Consider the following 16,276-nt stretch of genomic DNA (forward strand, 5'->3'; position numbering starts at 1 on the left):
ATAAAAGTGATAACACAGTTATTCATAAAAGCTGATAACGTTGTTACAGCAGAAATCTGATATTTTTATTGTTCTTAAGCTTTGTGGACCATAGGACAACCACATTAACCTTTAAATTGTCCTCTCAGCCAAACATGGCGTCCGACCTATGCGGTTTCTAACCTGGATGATTACTGACCTGTAGAGCCATGGTTGTGTTCAGCCTCTCCCACGAGCGCATTCCTACAAGACCTTGCTCTTTGCGCCTCTTGAACTTCCTGAAGTAGTCCTGTATCAGGAAGGTGGCATAGAACTTCCCCACTGTTACCTCGTCATCTGAGTGAACAGACCAGACACACCAAAGCCTCCCAGATCAACACCAAAATACTGAAAAACCTCAACACGCTTTATATCCACACATCTAACATGCGATCCCTCAATAGACATCTTCCTCTCCACTATCTCCCTGAGGGAGAGACAGAGGACACACCTCGGCAGTAAAGTCAAATTCCATTAACAGTAACATATCACAACAATGTAGCCCCTCTGCTGCAGAGGGCTTTATGCAAAGAAAATGTACGACAACACAATGAAACAAAGTACTTGTGTAACAATCCAAAGGAATGAATGCTAATGATGTGTTAGTAAACCCTCGCTGCAGGGGCACTATAGTACCACCCAGTTGAGACAAACCTATTTCAAGATGATCACAACACATCAGCACACATGTACCCATTTCTTCAGAAGCGCATGAAAAAAAGCCAATAACAGCAATGTAGCGAGACTTTATCTGTTGTTGTAGTGAAATTGAGCGGGGAAATGTCATTATCAAATGTCAATCACACGCAAATGTGTGCAGCATGTTTCAACACGACCGCAGATAATCTCCCAGTTTCCATCTATGACGAACTGCGCGTGGTTATGGAACACGCCTCTTACACGGAAAAAAGTCCGCACACGCCTATAAAAAAATGCCCATGCAAGCCATTGCAACATGTTTGGAAACCAAGATCAGACTTTTGTTGTTGATGAGTTTATACCCCAGTTGTTTATGACGTCTTTGTCGGCGAGTCAGTCACTTCCCCCACAACATCCACTACTTGTGGTGTTTCTATATCTCTATGTCCCGGGGAAACAATGTGATCCGAAGGAAGAAGCACATGCAAAAAGCCGGCAAAGGAGAAATAGCCAGGGTCCCCTCTCGGGGGCGAACACAGAAACAACACATAGCAGGAAGCTGTGACTAAAGACACGGTCATAGAGGGAGGCTGATGAAGCGCGGCCTGATTCACTCAGATAAGGTTGCTCAAGCAGAACGGGGAGAGACTCAGGAGAAGCAGAAACTCGGGGCGCAGGAAATGTGGTTTAAAAAAAAAAGAGTATCATCAGCACTTTTCCTAGACCCCTTTTCGCCATCCGAGGGATCTAGTAAAGGTGACAGATATGACAAGCATGATGGCTGCTTTACGATGGAAGCAGCATGCCATCTGGATGTGGGGATCCATCCTAAAGCAGCTGACACATTTCTCTACAGCACCCGACGCAGCCAGAGACAAACTAACGGCTCTGTTCAGAGAGAGAACCTGCGAATATTTAAGGTCGTAAAAATGTTGTTTTTATCTGAGCTAGAAGGCCGGATGTGCACGAGTGAACGTGTGGGCCAATTGTTTATCAGATCAATCAGATTTTCTGGATTCTGTTTTTGCCAGCAAGCATCATTTTGATATATTTTCCCCAAAAACAAATGGATCCAAGTTGGATGTGTGATAGGTCTACTCATTTTCCAACTTGGCGAGGGAAGATCAATTCACGGTACTTATTGTGCCCACATGCAGGTCGCAGCTGGTTCTCTTCCTGGACAGAGTCTCAAGTTCTTAGAAAGGAGGTATCAGTAGTTTCATGCCACCGGACTCAAACAGAACTGCCACAGACAGTTAGGACGGCAGAAAGAGAAGTAAAGAAGGCCGGCGACCGACTGAGCGCTCTACTGCAAGCAGGAGGAGCTGTGGAAGAGACAGCCTGGGCAGAAGAGCTCGACAGAAAGGAGAAGAAGGGTTAGCAAGTGAGCACACACAACGACATGCAGCTGAATCGAGTTAGAGAGCTTGTGAGCATTGCAGAGGACCGGCGTGAACATGCTGGGCTCCTGTGTACTTATCATCAGCACTCCATTACAATGAATTCATTGTGTAAAACTAACATGTCTCATCTAAAAGGGTGAAAACCTGTGTAGCTTGGCAGAATCTGTCCAATAAAGATGACAAAAATGCTCAATTTATTAAGCTTTATTCTAATTTATTTAGATTTAGATAGATTTACTCTGCAGAAGAAGTTGGATATGTATTTAGGGGTCAGTTATGTCAATCGGTAATCTTCGATTCCGCTTATCCTTAGAGGGTCGCAGTAGGGCTGCAGTCAATCCCAGCTAACACCGTGGGGGATGTAACTCATGTTATTGTTATTTAAAGTCCCTCAAAATAATGCTAAAGTTTAATGAGCTTGGCTTTCATTTGGACACACATGCAGATAAAATGGTTCACAAAGGAAACGTACAGTTCACTTGCATGCAGAACCACCAGAATGAGATCAATGATAAACAAAACTTCAGAATTATGACGATGAGACTGTGGCTAAACTGTAACCGGCGGATGGCAATAAGATGAGTTTCTGTGAAATGCTTGGTTTTGGTTAGCAAGTTGGCCCCACTGCTTCATAATAGCAAAAACAGGATGTTCATCACAAAAAAAGAGCTTGTTTTTGTGAACAGAAAACCCATGATGACGGAGATCCAGATAAAAGTTGCAGTTTGACTTTAAATAACTTGATTTCAGGAAGCAGAGTGATTCAGTTATCGCACCAAAATGTTTTTGAACAGTCTGAAAAACCAACATCAATCTGCAAAGGAAACGCATGTAAATAGCACCGACTTCCTTTTCTAAATTCAAATTTAGGGAATAATATATAAGCATTCAAATACATTTGCATCCGTTTTCTTCTATGAATACTCTGACGTAGGATTTCCAGGACATTTCCCTCGCCTCACTACGTGGGAATTAGTCATTATTTAATTCTCGGGAAAATACAAATGAGAAGCAGAGCGTATTCAAATCGTCAGGGAGAAAGAAAGGTACAGAAGAAGGGAGGGAGGTAGTGAGGTCTCTGTAAAAGCAAATCACTGTTAATGAACAGTGTTGACCACGTGCAAACATGTGTGTGTGGTGACTACTGACCGCCTGCAGGAGGCACCACCTGGTCCAGCAGCTTCATGCTTGTCCTCTTCCAAATCTTCTTAATCACAGCTCTAAGCTCCTCATTGGCTTGTTCCAGATTACCTTCAAAATGACAGAAAAACGGAAGTGTTTAAGTGAACCAAGTAACTTTGGTTAAACACTCACTGATCAATACGTTTTACATTTTTTTGGTATTAACGAGTATCTGGCTAAAAATGTAATGTATGAGTTATCAGAATTCCAATTATTTTCTCTCTCAAACGCAGAAAGATTACAGCACAAAATGTAAAGTTTAAAATTGCAGCAAATACGGAACATTTCACACGTTAATATGACATAACATGGGATTAACATTTAAATGTTGGCCATGTAGGAAAGATTCACATTAAACACCTACGGCTCCCTCTTGTGGCAAAATGTTGAACTGGACGATACCAATTCAGTGAATAAAGGAATACTATAAAAGTCAAAGATGCATGACGTGATTAAAAAGTGTAAAAAAAAAAAGTAAACAACGAGTTAAACCTTTTCCATCATTTTTATTTTCTTTAAAGATCTGCAGAGCTATAGATGCTCTTTATTTACTATACGTAAAGACAGTGCACAGCTAGAAGACGCTCAACCATCATTGCTTCCATCCCCACCATGGGGATGGAAGCAATAATGTTACAGATCTTGAATTGCTCTCAAGTGTCGACTCACCCTCAGTCTTAATCTTGAGAGCAGTGCGGACCAGAGCGAACAAGGTGGCATTAAACATGACTGTCCCATCACTGTTGAGGGGCATGTTCATTGCCACCAGACGCTGCAACAGAAGTACAGATTATTATTATAATTATTATTAATTTGATTATGAATATGCATATAAATATTAGTATAACTATTAATACAAATACACATTTGAATATAAATATACATATAAAAGGGAATATAAATATTATTATGAATATAAAATGTATATTAATATGAATATAAATATAAATAAATACACTATACTAATACTAAATACTAAGACAAATATTAATATGAAGATAAATATATTGCATATATTACTATTAATATTGATATTAATAGTAATACAAATACATGTTTAAATATGAATATGAATACAAATACTAATACAAAAACAAATATAAGCTATGAATTGTATGATGAATTATTTTTTTTGGTCAACCTCAACATTCCCCACATTCCCCTGCATTTCTCCATCTATATCTACAGAGGTGAGGGTGAGTCGTCGTGTTGAAACCCACCTTGCAGGCCACCCTGTGAGGGCAGAGCTTGCCAAAGCCCAGCGGAGGCTGGATCCTCCTCAGCAGAGTCACCACATCGAGATGCTTTATCCGGCCTCTGACAACAAGATGAATTCATATTAAAGGCACTCAGATGGTTGATGCTCATGTGCACTGATAGAAATAGTCCTTAGCTGTAACGTAGAGTGTGGCAAATTCTGTGGATAGTTCTCCTCAAAAGGGGCCCACTGGGTACTCACTTGGCTTCAGGGTCGTATTCGGACCAGATTCTTTTAAACTCATCCAGGTGATGCGGACCAAGAATGGACCAATCCCGGGTCAGATAGTCAAAGTTATCCATGATGACAGCAACAAACAGGTTGATGATCTGAAACCAGGTGGTGCAATTATTCATCTTTTTTAATTTCATACACAAATGTGCCTGCTCAAGTCTGTGCTGAAACACAACCGCTATTGCACACGGTGAAATGATTACCAGGAAAGCACAGAGCATATAGAAGCTGATGAAGTAGATAATGGCGAAGCCGCTGCCGCAGGTTCTCTCCTCTCCGGGGTTGTAGTCCGACTCTGGATCGCACAGCTTCCCCGGCAGGCAGGCCAGCATGATCTCCTGCCAGGCTTCACCTGTGGCACACCTGACATTCACACAAGAGCAGGATGAGCGGTTTTCCCTCATGTATTTGTACATTTGTGATGACTTCTAATGACTGCGAAGCAACCATTCAAGCTCGACCAACACCTGAAGAGCATCAGGACGGCCTGAGGAAAGGTCTGAAAGTTGTTGTTGCGGTTGATTTGAGTTCCGTCCACCATGGCTATTTTGCCAAACACCTAGAAAAGATGAAGAAACATCAGCCAGCTTGCTCTTACATTTTGGACAAACTAGAACTCCGAGACCATTGAAAAGCAATGCCTTGTTTTGCAACATTAACTAAAGTTTTAAAGTTTTAAAAGAAATAGCGACTGAGATCCACTTGAACATATAATTTGATCCTTGTCTAATGCCACCAAGTTTCATGCAGGGTGTTAAACGGGTTGAATTACCTGCATCCCAATCACAGCATAGATGAAGAACAGCATGGCTATCAGGAGTGCAACGTAGGGAAGAGCCTGAGAGAAAGAAATGAAAAAAAGAGTGAGATACTGGTATTTTCAGTCAGAGCTCTCACCTAACTCGTGAGGAAAAGGTGTCAACTCTCTTTGCATTGGTCCATTACGTTGCACATTCATGTCACAGACTAACCTGGAAAGACTTGATGAAGGTCCACAGCAGAGTCCGGATGCCCTCCCCCCTGCTCAGAAGTTTGACCAACCGCATTACTCTGAACAGGCGGAAAAAGGTGATGGAGATGCGAGCGCTGTCCTCCGTGTTCTGCAGGGGGAGGACGTACAGAGTGATGAAGGCGTGACACGACCAATGGACGACAGGGATGGCGCTCTGTTCTACTCGTTTGTTCATGCTCTCGGTTACGGATGCATTCGTTCAATCTTCATGTGTGAGTTGCACTAAGCTAGCAGCCCCCTGTAGATGGAAAGATGTCTTCACATGTGTGATCTTTTTGCATCTCTGCAAAGACTACAACTAGTGTGCATGCAGAGTAACTGTTTCACACACAATGCCCGGAGGACTTACACACAGTAAATGTAACTCTGGATAACTGGTTGAAAACAGGCAACACACAATCCACACTCCAAAGACAAGCAAACCAAATGATAAACTGTACGTTTTGAGAATTGATGCAAACCAAGAATGGATTTATTCTAATGTTGAAATGCGTGAAAACACGAGACAACAGAGCACTGAATTGATCAGGTAGTTGTCAGATCGCAAACACCCGGGCAAAGTGTGTTGTCATTTTAGGAACAAGACAGAAGGTCATACGGTGTTTTCTGTCAGTGTCATGCCATGCTCCCAGATAGGTCCAAAAAAGGTCAGTTTAACCACAAAACTAGAGCCAAAGTGCACAGATCTTTGACAAACATTGAGAGTTCAGTCACAAACCATCACAAGTTGCATAATGGAGACCATATCAATGTTTTCATCAGTAAATGACAGACAGAGAGTGAAAATCAAAAGGTCGTGATGCTGAGTGATCACAGAAGGGCGACGTGCTACAATCATTTCCTTACCCCTGCCTCCACTATCACCTTGACGACGGGAATGGCTGCTGACTTGAAACCAAAAGCCTCAGGTTAATCCGAGATACATGAACCGGCTGAACACCACAATAAAGTTCACCAGTCATGAGTCATCTTAGAATTGCTCTGAAACACCTTCACTTATAAACAACAACACAGTATTACAAGTTATACCCAAAAGAAGAATATCATCATTTTGAAAGCCTGTCATGCAAAAGCCTTACCCCATATTCCAAACAACAACAACAACAACAACAGACGTAAGATGCAAGCTGAAGGAAAATGCTGACATTGTTTTTCTTTATTTTTCTTTATCATCACTACCTTCCACACATTCTCCCAAAAATACACATTGACTTTCACTTATAATGTTGTAATTTACGCCAGGTGTAAAAACATAATTCCAGGGTTTAAATGATATGATCTTACTATATTGAGCCTAATTTAGATTAACTGTGGCCCTAGTTTACATTGAAATACATCTTTTTGGGGGGATTTTCTTTGAGTTCCAGACCAACCAAACAGCCCTCAGTAAACTTGTGGCGGCACACGTTGCTTGTCTCTTGTCCAAAGTTTGAACATGAACACATCGCACAGACTCTCCTCCACCATCAAGTGGTGATACTCGGTATTTGTCAAAAAGGGAAAAGCCAGGCCATTATTGTAATACTTTATCAAACAGAGGAGTATTTGCCGACCAGTTTGTCACCAAACTCTCCCTCATCACCTGGCTTCATTCCTGATGGCCACGTAGTGGTGAGAATAGGAATGCATTGGAATGACCCCATGAGATGATGGTGAAGAATAAGAAGAGCCGTGTGTGTGTCCTCTCATGAATTAATTGCTTACTTGATTCACCGATGTCAAACAGCAGTTTTTCCTCATAGATGAGCTTCTATCAAGGTACCACAACGTGCCGCTTTAACCCACTGACCGCTTACAGAACAACCTCCTAGACCCCCCCCCCAATCTGGTTTCAAAGCGCCCCCGTCCACTAACAGTGCCTTCCTCGCAGCTGCCATCAGACCTCTGCTACAAGACCTGTTTGCAGCGATTAAGACTGTTAAAACCGGGACGTTGAGCACTGTCATGCAACGTGCATGGCTCCTCCTACCACCAGGTACGCACTCACACGGCTCACACCGCGCCTGTCAAGGTACCATCTAAGGCTCAACCTGCACAAGATCTTGGGTTCCTCCAGGGGAAAGGGTCTTCTCAAGGAGATTCATCACCAGTGAATAGCAAGATCAGTGGGATTAGCCCGTAATCCTAGCGCCTTATTTCTCATTTCTGTAAAACATCTCGGAGGACATACACTGTAGCACTAAACGCGCTTTTTTGTTTATTTGTTTTAAAAAGGATGCATTTGTTTTGTGCGTGAAAATGCGTTTTGATGGAAAGGGATAAACTGAAGGAGAATAGTGTCGTTGCTGTTAAAAAATTGAAAGCAGACTTGTATTTTCTGAGTTCCGCAACTACACAGCATAAACTCAAGTGCCGTGTACCTGCTGCTCTTCAGGCCTTCTGTTTCTGCAGAATGTATTTTACAGCTTACATCATATGCTAGAGCTTTTATCGCTGGACAGTGTGTTCCTGACCTCAAACATTCATTCACTCGGTTAGAGACGGAGAGGACAAACAAACACATTCATTCGGTGTGCAGTCTGTGTTTAAAAGCAGTTGCAGAATGCTCTTTGAGTAGGAGGACAGCCTATTCAAAGGAGAAAAAACTGTATGGCACAAAATGATAACATCAGAGATTTCTAAATGATAACTGAGCTGCATTCAAAATCAAAAAGGCTTTTCTGCTGTTTCACCAATTCATTGAGGAAGTAATACAATTGGGCCGGAATTAATAATACATCTTTGTTTGTTTAATCATTTTGATTAAAATAGGCATAATACAAATGTTGAAAATGAAACTTTATTATCATAACCTGTAGTTGTTATTTACACCAAAAGGGAGTGACAAGTCACACGCCATTTATCTTTTATTCTTTACTTCTGTTTAGTCAATGAATAATTGAATGTGCACAGGGCGTCATGCTTCTTATAATAAACTACAGGATCTTGAGGTTCTGGTTATTTGACCAATTGCAGTTGTGTAGAAAGCGAATTTTGGTCTTAAATGCAACTCTAATGAGCATGACAGTAACCAATAAGACAGGCTTTTATGTGCTATAAATGATTACTTACATTAACCTCAGTGATGGCAATGTCAACCACGCTACCCACAACAATTAAGGCATCAAACGTGTTCCATGCATCAGCAAAATAGTTCTGCAAGCACAAGCGACAAAGACACAGAAAAGAAGAAGAGAGTAAGAGAGGAAAAGTAAAAGAAATACAGATTATGGAAGACAGAGAACATCAAAAAGTTGTGATTACATCAAGAGTGAAGTTAAAAGTCAAATCCTTCCTGCAACTGAATCTGTGAGAGTATTAGCTTTTCCAGATTATCCAAATAATCTTTGAAAAATGAGCTATTCTTTCTTGTTAACCACCTATTTATTTATCTACAATTAATCTACAATTTCAAAACGTGTTTGTTACTCTGACTGATGCAGTTGCAGGCTTGAATAAATGCCCACCATAGACTTAAAACTGAGCAAAGACGTAATGGCTAAGAAGCAAGGCTTTCATCTCATTCGTGTGTTGGCGTTTACCACACAGGCAGTCGATGGTCCATCAACCAGCATGTATTTACTCTATGGTGCTCATCAACCATTAAGCCCACAACAGATTTGACAGACCCGCGTCAAGAGCACGAATTGGCTTAACACGTCAAAATCAGACGGGAAGGCAGGCGAGGAAGAAAGATGTGAAGGGGCAGAAACAACAGAGCAGCAGCAGTGGGAGGGCGGGAGGAGGGAAGGACAGGGTTGGACATACTGACGTCTTTCTACCTGGCTCAGTATGATGTCGACCACACTGCCAATCACGACCAGGGCATCGAAGACGTTCCAGGCGTCTCCAACATAGCCCTGATTATGGCAGCATGCACAGCCAGCAGGAGGAGACGGGAAGGCAGGAGTGGAGGGGGGGATGCAGGAGAGTGGGAGAGGAGGAGAGGTCACGGAGGGGAGTAATGGAAGGGGATGATGAGGGATAAATGGAAGTGGAGTCATAGCCAAGGGAAGAGTTTATGAGGGATATTTTTACGGATAAAATACAAGGGAGATCTAAAAGGGAAAACTACAAACAAGAGGATTAAAGGAACTGGAGGTAGTTTTGCTTCTATGTAAAGGAGGAGAGGAGAGGAGAGGAGACTTACTCTGGGTTTGAAGGCAATGAGCTTGAGGATCATCTCCACCGTGAAAACCCCAGTGAAGACCATGTTGAGGATGTCCATGGCATAGTTAAACAGATGAGACTGACCGTGGTGCTGCAAAAGAGACGGCCGCATAGACTGATCAGAAACATAAAACAATACCACAGCATTCAGAAATCGCCACATGCTTTACAGCCACAGTGCATTATTGGAAGAAAGGTCATAGCAACCATTGCTACAAACAAACTGGTGTGTACTGCAAGCAGAGTAGATATTTTTAGTGAAAAAAAAGCAGTTGTGTTTTTTGACAAAGAGAAAATTGCATTCAGATTATTAGGAAAAGCAGTTTCACTGATTCCAACTAAACTAAACTATTACGTTTCCAGACATGCATTAACTGAATGAAGGGCACTCACCTGAATGGCCAGACACAAGGTGTTGAGGATGATCAGTACAAACATGACGTACTCAAAACCAGTAGAGTTGACCACATACCAGAACTTGTACTGGTAAGGGTTTTTGGGGATGTAGCGCCGCAGAGGACGAGCTTTAAGCGCATATTCCACGCACTGGCGCTGCGGTGGCGGAGGGAGGGGAACATAGACAAATAGACATCAAGAGAAACATCTGTAACGAGGTCTGGTGGATTATTCAACGAGATGTTTTCCTCGACATAGTCTAGTTGTTTCACGTGAACACTTTATAAATTTATAAATAAGTCAATTTGAGAGTAAATGAACAAGTGTAGCTGGACATTTGCAGGGAAATGCACACAAAAGTGGGATACATTTATCCTGAAAACCGTTGTATGAGAAAACAATGCAATGACACAAAATATATAATAACAACACAAAAACACACACACAAACGTCAAAGGTCCTTCTTACCTGGTTCTTGTCCAGCTCACAGTTCTGGTACTCCTTCTCCCCTTGCTCCTGAAAGGTGACGATAACGAAACCGACGAAGATGTTCATCATGAAGAAGGCAATGATGATGATGTAGATGATGAAGAAGATGGAGATCTCGATGCGGTAGTTGTAGATGGGACCCATGTTCTCTCTGTTAGAGTCGATGGCCTTGTAGAGCAGACTGTATGGAGCAACAAAACACACAGAGACAGAAGAGATAATTAACCGTAATTATTGATTTAGATATACGAGCTTCGGGCCACAGCCGTACTTACGTGGGCCACCCTTCAAATGTGGAGACGGTGAAAAGAGCCATCATGGCCATGAGGACGTTGTCAAAGTTGAAGTCACTGTTGTACCAGATCCTCTCTTTCACCATGGGCAGCGCTGTGTCCCCGTTGTTGTAGAGAATGTAGGTACCTCTGTAATTTAGAGATGAAATATCAGCCACATGGACGCACAAGAACATACGCAGGGACACTGCTGCAGGCCAGAAACAAGAAATACATACAAATAAAATTCACTCACTTGCAGTCATCTGGACTGGACTTGGCGTCATCTGTGCAGCGATAAAACTTCCCCTAAGACAACAGAGAATATTGTTCAAACAATATTTGTAATATCTTTAAACTCCTGCTGATTGTGACCCATCAACCTCTCTTTTCACTTCTCCTCCTTCACCTTGAAGAGCTGCACTCCGATGCAAGCGAACATGAACTGCAGCAGCGTGGTGACGATCATGATGTTGCCGATGGTCCTGATGGCAACAAACACACACTGGACCACATGCTGCAAAGGACACACACATTGTCAGTAGGGCTACACAGCGCTGTATCACAAGTAAAGGCGCATGCATTGACAATAACAACAGACGCACACCTGCGGATACACTTTGCACTGAGTTGTGTTATTGTCATTCTGACCTTTAGTCCTTTGGCTCTGTTGATGGCCCTGAGCGGGCGCAGGACTCTCAGAACACGGAGAATTTTCACCACTGAAATAGCAGAGGACCTAAAGAAGACGGGTGACCGGCATGTTCTCACAGACGCATTCCTTTCAGATTTAAGTGTCAACTGCTCAATGATAGATGTCAACATTACAAATGATTGGATGATACATACTGGATGCCAAAGGAGACCAGAGACACACCAACCACCAGCAGGTCTAACAGGTTGAAGTAGTTTCTGCAAAACGCCCCTTTATGGAGAAAGGCTCCAAACGCTGTCATCTGGACAGAAGAAAAGCAACAGTCAACACTAAAGAAGACGGACAAGCCATCACGCAGCTTTAAATTAGGCTGAAATTGAATTAAAATGACGTGGATACTATTTAAATGTGTCAAGAACATTACAAAACATTTGATGACTCTTGCATCATCATTTTACATTGCCTTGCATTCACATTCACTTCTGCAATGAAAGGTAATTATGTTGTGTAAGTATGTTATTTAGGTCAAGCACACTAAAAACAGATTAGTATTTCTAATATTGTGTAAGTGAAAATAGTTTCAAGCAATATGTTTTAAAAATCTTGTAACAAAAGAATAAATTGATAAGATAAACCGGGATTTGAAACGCTTTAAAATGTAGTCCGAGCCAAACATCTATGTGTTGCATTACATTTACACACACACACACAAATCAAATGGACAGATCATACAGTACGTGACACAAAGTGGTCACACAAGACACAGGGAACATTAATCAAAAGCTGCTACACTCATTTCCAGGGCAGATTAAGCGAGGGACAATGATTTTAATCCTCTCCTGATCGATTTTTAAGCTTTAGCCATAATACAGAAGATTGTTTCTGCCCCTTAACACCGGTACAGTTATGCCATGAGCAAAGGGTAAAGGCAGAGGATTTAAATCTGACAAAAAAAATAATAATAATGTTCTGTATTTTTCTACCCATTTCTTCCATTTCTTTTGATTTTTGCGAGTGCAAAAGGGTGCACATCTGTGTGTTCAGTGAGCAATCATGTACAAGTTCAGTCCATCTCTCCACAGTTCAGAATATTTAAAATCAAACCAACAAATATTGTCAGGTGTCAGTGTCGGGAAAGCATAAGGGTTGGTGAAAGCTTTCAAATTGCTACCAATCAAAGTGCAAATCAAGTATATTATTGGTTACTTGGTGACTAAAAAAAAAGAACTGGGATTCGGGCCAAACAGATATTTGTAGTCTGGTCCATAAACGTTTGTAGGGTGAAAAATGGAAGTGCAATGAAAAAACTGACTGACAGACAGAAGAATGTGTGACCAAAAACAAATGACCTGCATGTTTACGAACTGGCGCCATGACAACAAGACAAGCTGGCGTCCATTTCAAACAAAAGGGATGGAGACAAAAAATGAGGGGAATGAAGAGAATGTGTGCAGCATGCTTGGAGGTGATTGGTGGTTGCTGAGGCAGCGCCATAGTTTCAAAACGTTACCTTAATAAGGATCTCAAAAGTAAAAATACTAGTGAAGACATAGTCTGCATAGCCTAGGATCTGAGGAGGCAATCAGAGGGACATAAGCACGCAGGGTTACCAAAGCTCTACCCAGCACAGCACAACACAGCAAAAGAGGTCATTTACCTTGAACAGGATCTCAACAGTAAAGATTGCGGTGAAAGCATAGTCAAAATAACCAAGTATCTGCAAGAGGCAATGCACAAGTTCAAGTCATCAAGTCAACAGAAATAGCACAATAACATCCCATGGGTATATATACTATTTCTTTGATGCTGAGTTCAGACATCAGTGCACACACAATTACAGTAAAACTGATGACAACTAACAAAGCTGCACTATTCTGATCCAGTTTAAAATGCACAATCCAAGAAAATGACTGTTGGTCACATGTGTTGATGTACCTGACCTCTAAATCATGCCCATGTACTATGTGTTCCTATGTTGCAAATGTCAGTGATATAATCTCATGTTATTTGATGGTCCTTTGCCACAAGTGTTACTGATAATATCAGAAATGGCTGTGTCTCAATTATCCATGAAAGTTTGACAGAATGCACAAAACCGGGACCCAGGATTGTTTATATTTGCTTTTCTTACTGTAGCATGTCCAAATGCTTGCAGTAATAAACTCAGATTGTGCTACAGCACAAGAGCTACAGAGGGACAAACAAACCCTCCAAATGTGCTAAGCGTTGCGGAGCCTTATGCTGCTGATAACGACTGAGGTCCTAGATGTTGTCCACGTACGATATTACGAGCAGAGAAGTTGCGTATTGGGTCCTCGGCAGCCAGAGAGATTGAGCTGAGCATTATGAAAACCAGGATTAGGTTGGTGAAGATCTGATGGTTGATCAGTTTGTGGCAGAACACACGGAACCTGAAAGCAGAGAGGAAACCAAAGAAGGAGATCCAGACAAGTGCGAGTAATAGCTGGACTTGTGACACATCTTTGGCTTCGTTACTCACGGGTTGGTGCTGCTGAAGATGAAGAAGGCGCTGCCCAGCGGGATGGGCGGAGTCTTTTCTTTGATGCTGAGTTCAGACAGCCTTAGATGATGCGACCCTGGCGGGACCTCTGGGACAACGCCACCGTTGTCGTCGTCATCACAAGCTACAAACAAAACTGGAGTTATTTCATAATTGCTCAAAATAGTAAAATCAGTCCTCAGTGTTTCCCCCTGCCATTGGCAACAAAGGGCTATGTTATTGTTACTGTATGTGTGGGGTTAAAGTGAGATCTCCCTCAGAATGAATGTAAGAGCTTCATTCCCTTTTCAATGAAGCTGTTCTCTGTAGTTATTTATATTATTTATTGCTTTCCACCCTGCAGCATCTTGTCAGTAGGAACATCTGAAAGATCGTGCCACCATTCTGACATCCACTCTACCTCTACTTCCACCTCTGATTGTCGTCATTGCCCAAACCTCCAGTCAATAGCAACACAATGGAATTGTAGGAACTGGGGGTTTAAAGGCGCATCCCCTCCTAACTCAGGACTGGTGTCCCTTACCTGGAGAGTCAATGGCCGGGTATGACACCTTGTCTTCCTCCAGCAGAACCTCTGCTGTCGCCTACGCACAGGGATCAGGTTTAGCTTCATAAAACAGACAGTCACTCAGGTGGAAACTATACAGATGACTCACTTTAAGACGATCAAAACAATTTACGGGATTTATGTAGAGAACTAGTATATTTTACCTTGGTCTCTCCGTCCTTGACGTCTATTATTTCAACTCTCTTCGCATCCGTGCTTGTGTCCCTGTTAGGGACAAATCAAACAGGCAGTCACTAATAAAGTAGAAGGCTTTTTTGTCGACTAATAGAAAGTGCTTTTATAAAAGGAAAAAACTGTCTACACAAACAATCAGAAAATAGGAACCGAAATTAAAATGTAAATGATTTAAGTTTACTTGACACTATTCTTTCTCTTCTTGGCCTCCTCTTCCTCCTTCTGCGCTGTGTTGAGGCTCTCGGCGTCGGCCAGGTTGTCAACGGCGATGGCCAAGAAGACGTTTAGCAGGATGTCTGGTCGTGTGACTTAAGGAGGGAACACTGTGCAGCATGAAAAATCTAGATGGGCTTCCAGAAGATGAAGACACTACTTTCTTACACAAGCAGGAGTGGAAATGTGTATGTGTGTGTGTGTGTGTGTGTGTCTGCGAGTTTGTGGCCAGAAGGATACAGTTTCCACAGATGAAAAGGATGATGAAGTAAATGCAGACCACCATTCCAGAGGAGGCCGGACCGCCATACGCCATGATACCGTCATACATCACGGTGTTCCAGTCTTCTCCTGTCAAGATCTGGCAAGCACGACACACAATAATGTGAACCACGAACACGCATCATAATTGTCATAATTCTTGCACATGGCATCCGACTGAACTGAACAAGGCCAAACACTCACCTGGAACACTGTGAGCAGGGCCTGGGGGAAGTTATCAAACGTGCTCCTTTTCGTCACAGTCTCGTCAAAGTTGAACTTGCCCCCAAAAAGCTGCATGCCGAGCAAGGAGAAAATAATGATGAAGAGGAAGAGCAGCAGCAACAGGGAGGCGATGGACTTCATGGAGTTGAGCAGAGAGGCCACCAGGTTACTAAGAGACGCCCAATGACTGGAGAAGAAGAAATATTAAACAGGTTAACAGAACGATAGACACAGATGGAACTCATAATATTGGTTAGAAAAGGCAAGAGTACATTACATGGTATATATGTATATATATATGTGTGTGTGTGTGCTATTGACTCGTCGTCTGGGACGCTGTTTTGCTCACCGTGTGACCTTGAAGATCCTGAGGAGCCGCACGCATCGGAAAACAGAGATGCCCAGCGGAGACATGATGGCCAGCTCCACCAGGATGGTCTCCACGATGCCCCCGCACACCACGAAGCAGTCAAAGCGGTTAAACAGCGACACAAAGTAGGCCTGCAGCCCCAAACTGTACATCTTCACTAGCATCTCCAAGGTGAACATCGCCAAGAGAACTTTGTTGGCCACGTCTGGAGAGAAGAGGACTTACTTGAACAACAAA

General features: G+C 42.4%; 1 protein-coding gene across 8 annotated transcripts in view; it reads right to left on the bottom strand.

Moving 5' to 3' along the window:
- Window positions 1–16,276, bottom strand: part of cacna1db (calcium channel, voltage-dependent, L type, alpha 1D subunit, b) — a 54,091-nt gene that overhangs the window by 4,976 nt on the left and 32,839 nt on the right. For 2 of the 8 annotated variants that reach the window (XM_037478661.2, XM_037478664.2), the window contains 28 exons: window positions 16,019–16,244; window positions 15,649–15,856; window positions 15,424–15,544; window positions 15,152–15,266; window positions 14,940–15,000; window positions 14,752–14,812; window positions 14,208–14,352; window positions 13,989–14,118; window positions 13,218–13,277; window positions 11,902–12,008; window positions 11,704–11,791; window positions 11,462–11,569; window positions 11,309–11,361; window positions 11,056–11,202; window positions 10,760–10,961; window positions 10,289–10,447; window positions 9,876–9,986; window positions 8,798–8,881; window positions 6,593–6,634; window positions 5,706–5,834; window positions 5,507–5,572; window positions 5,202–5,293; window positions 4,938–5,097; window positions 4,702–4,829; window positions 4,463–4,559; window positions 3,912–4,014; window positions 3,210–3,311; window positions 179–315 (listed from right to left, as the gene is read on the bottom strand). In XM_037478661.2, the coding sequence (XP_037334558.2) occupies window positions 179–315; window positions 3,210–3,311; window positions 3,912–4,014; window positions 4,463–4,559; window positions 4,702–4,829; window positions 4,938–5,097; window positions 5,202–5,293; window positions 5,507–5,572; window positions 5,706–5,834; window positions 6,593–6,634; window positions 8,798–8,881; window positions 9,876–9,986; window positions 10,289–10,447; window positions 10,760–10,961; window positions 11,056–11,202; window positions 11,309–11,361; window positions 11,462–11,569; window positions 11,704–11,791; window positions 11,902–12,008; window positions 13,218–13,277; window positions 13,989–14,118; window positions 14,208–14,352; window positions 14,752–14,812; window positions 14,940–15,000; window positions 15,152–15,266; window positions 15,424–15,544; window positions 15,649–15,856; window positions 16,019–16,244 (3,242 nt within the window). Of the gene's footprint in view, window positions 1–178; window positions 316–3,209; window positions 3,312–3,911; window positions 4,015–4,462; window positions 4,560–4,701; window positions 4,830–4,937; window positions 5,098–5,201; window positions 5,294–5,506; window positions 5,573–5,705; window positions 5,835–6,592; window positions 6,635–8,797; window positions 8,882–9,507; window positions 9,586–9,875; window positions 9,987–10,288; window positions 10,448–10,759; window positions 10,962–11,055; window positions 11,203–11,308; window positions 11,362–11,461; window positions 11,570–11,703; window positions 11,792–11,901; window positions 12,009–13,217; window positions 13,278–13,364; window positions 13,425–13,988; window positions 14,119–14,207; window positions 14,353–14,751; window positions 14,813–14,939; window positions 15,001–15,151; window positions 15,267–15,423; window positions 15,545–15,648; window positions 15,857–16,018; window positions 16,245–16,276 lie in introns of all 8 variants that reach the window. The other 6 variants (XM_037478665.2, XM_037478660.2, XM_037478667.2 and 3 more) reach the window with 4 other exon arrangements.

The sequence above is a fragment of the Pungitius pungitius genome, chromosome 1 (assembly GCF_949316345.1).
Source record: "Pungitius pungitius chromosome 1, fPunPun2.1, whole genome shotgun sequence".
In the NCBI taxonomy this organism is placed as follows: Eukaryota; Metazoa; Chordata; class Actinopteri; order Perciformes; family Gasterosteidae; genus Pungitius; species Pungitius pungitius.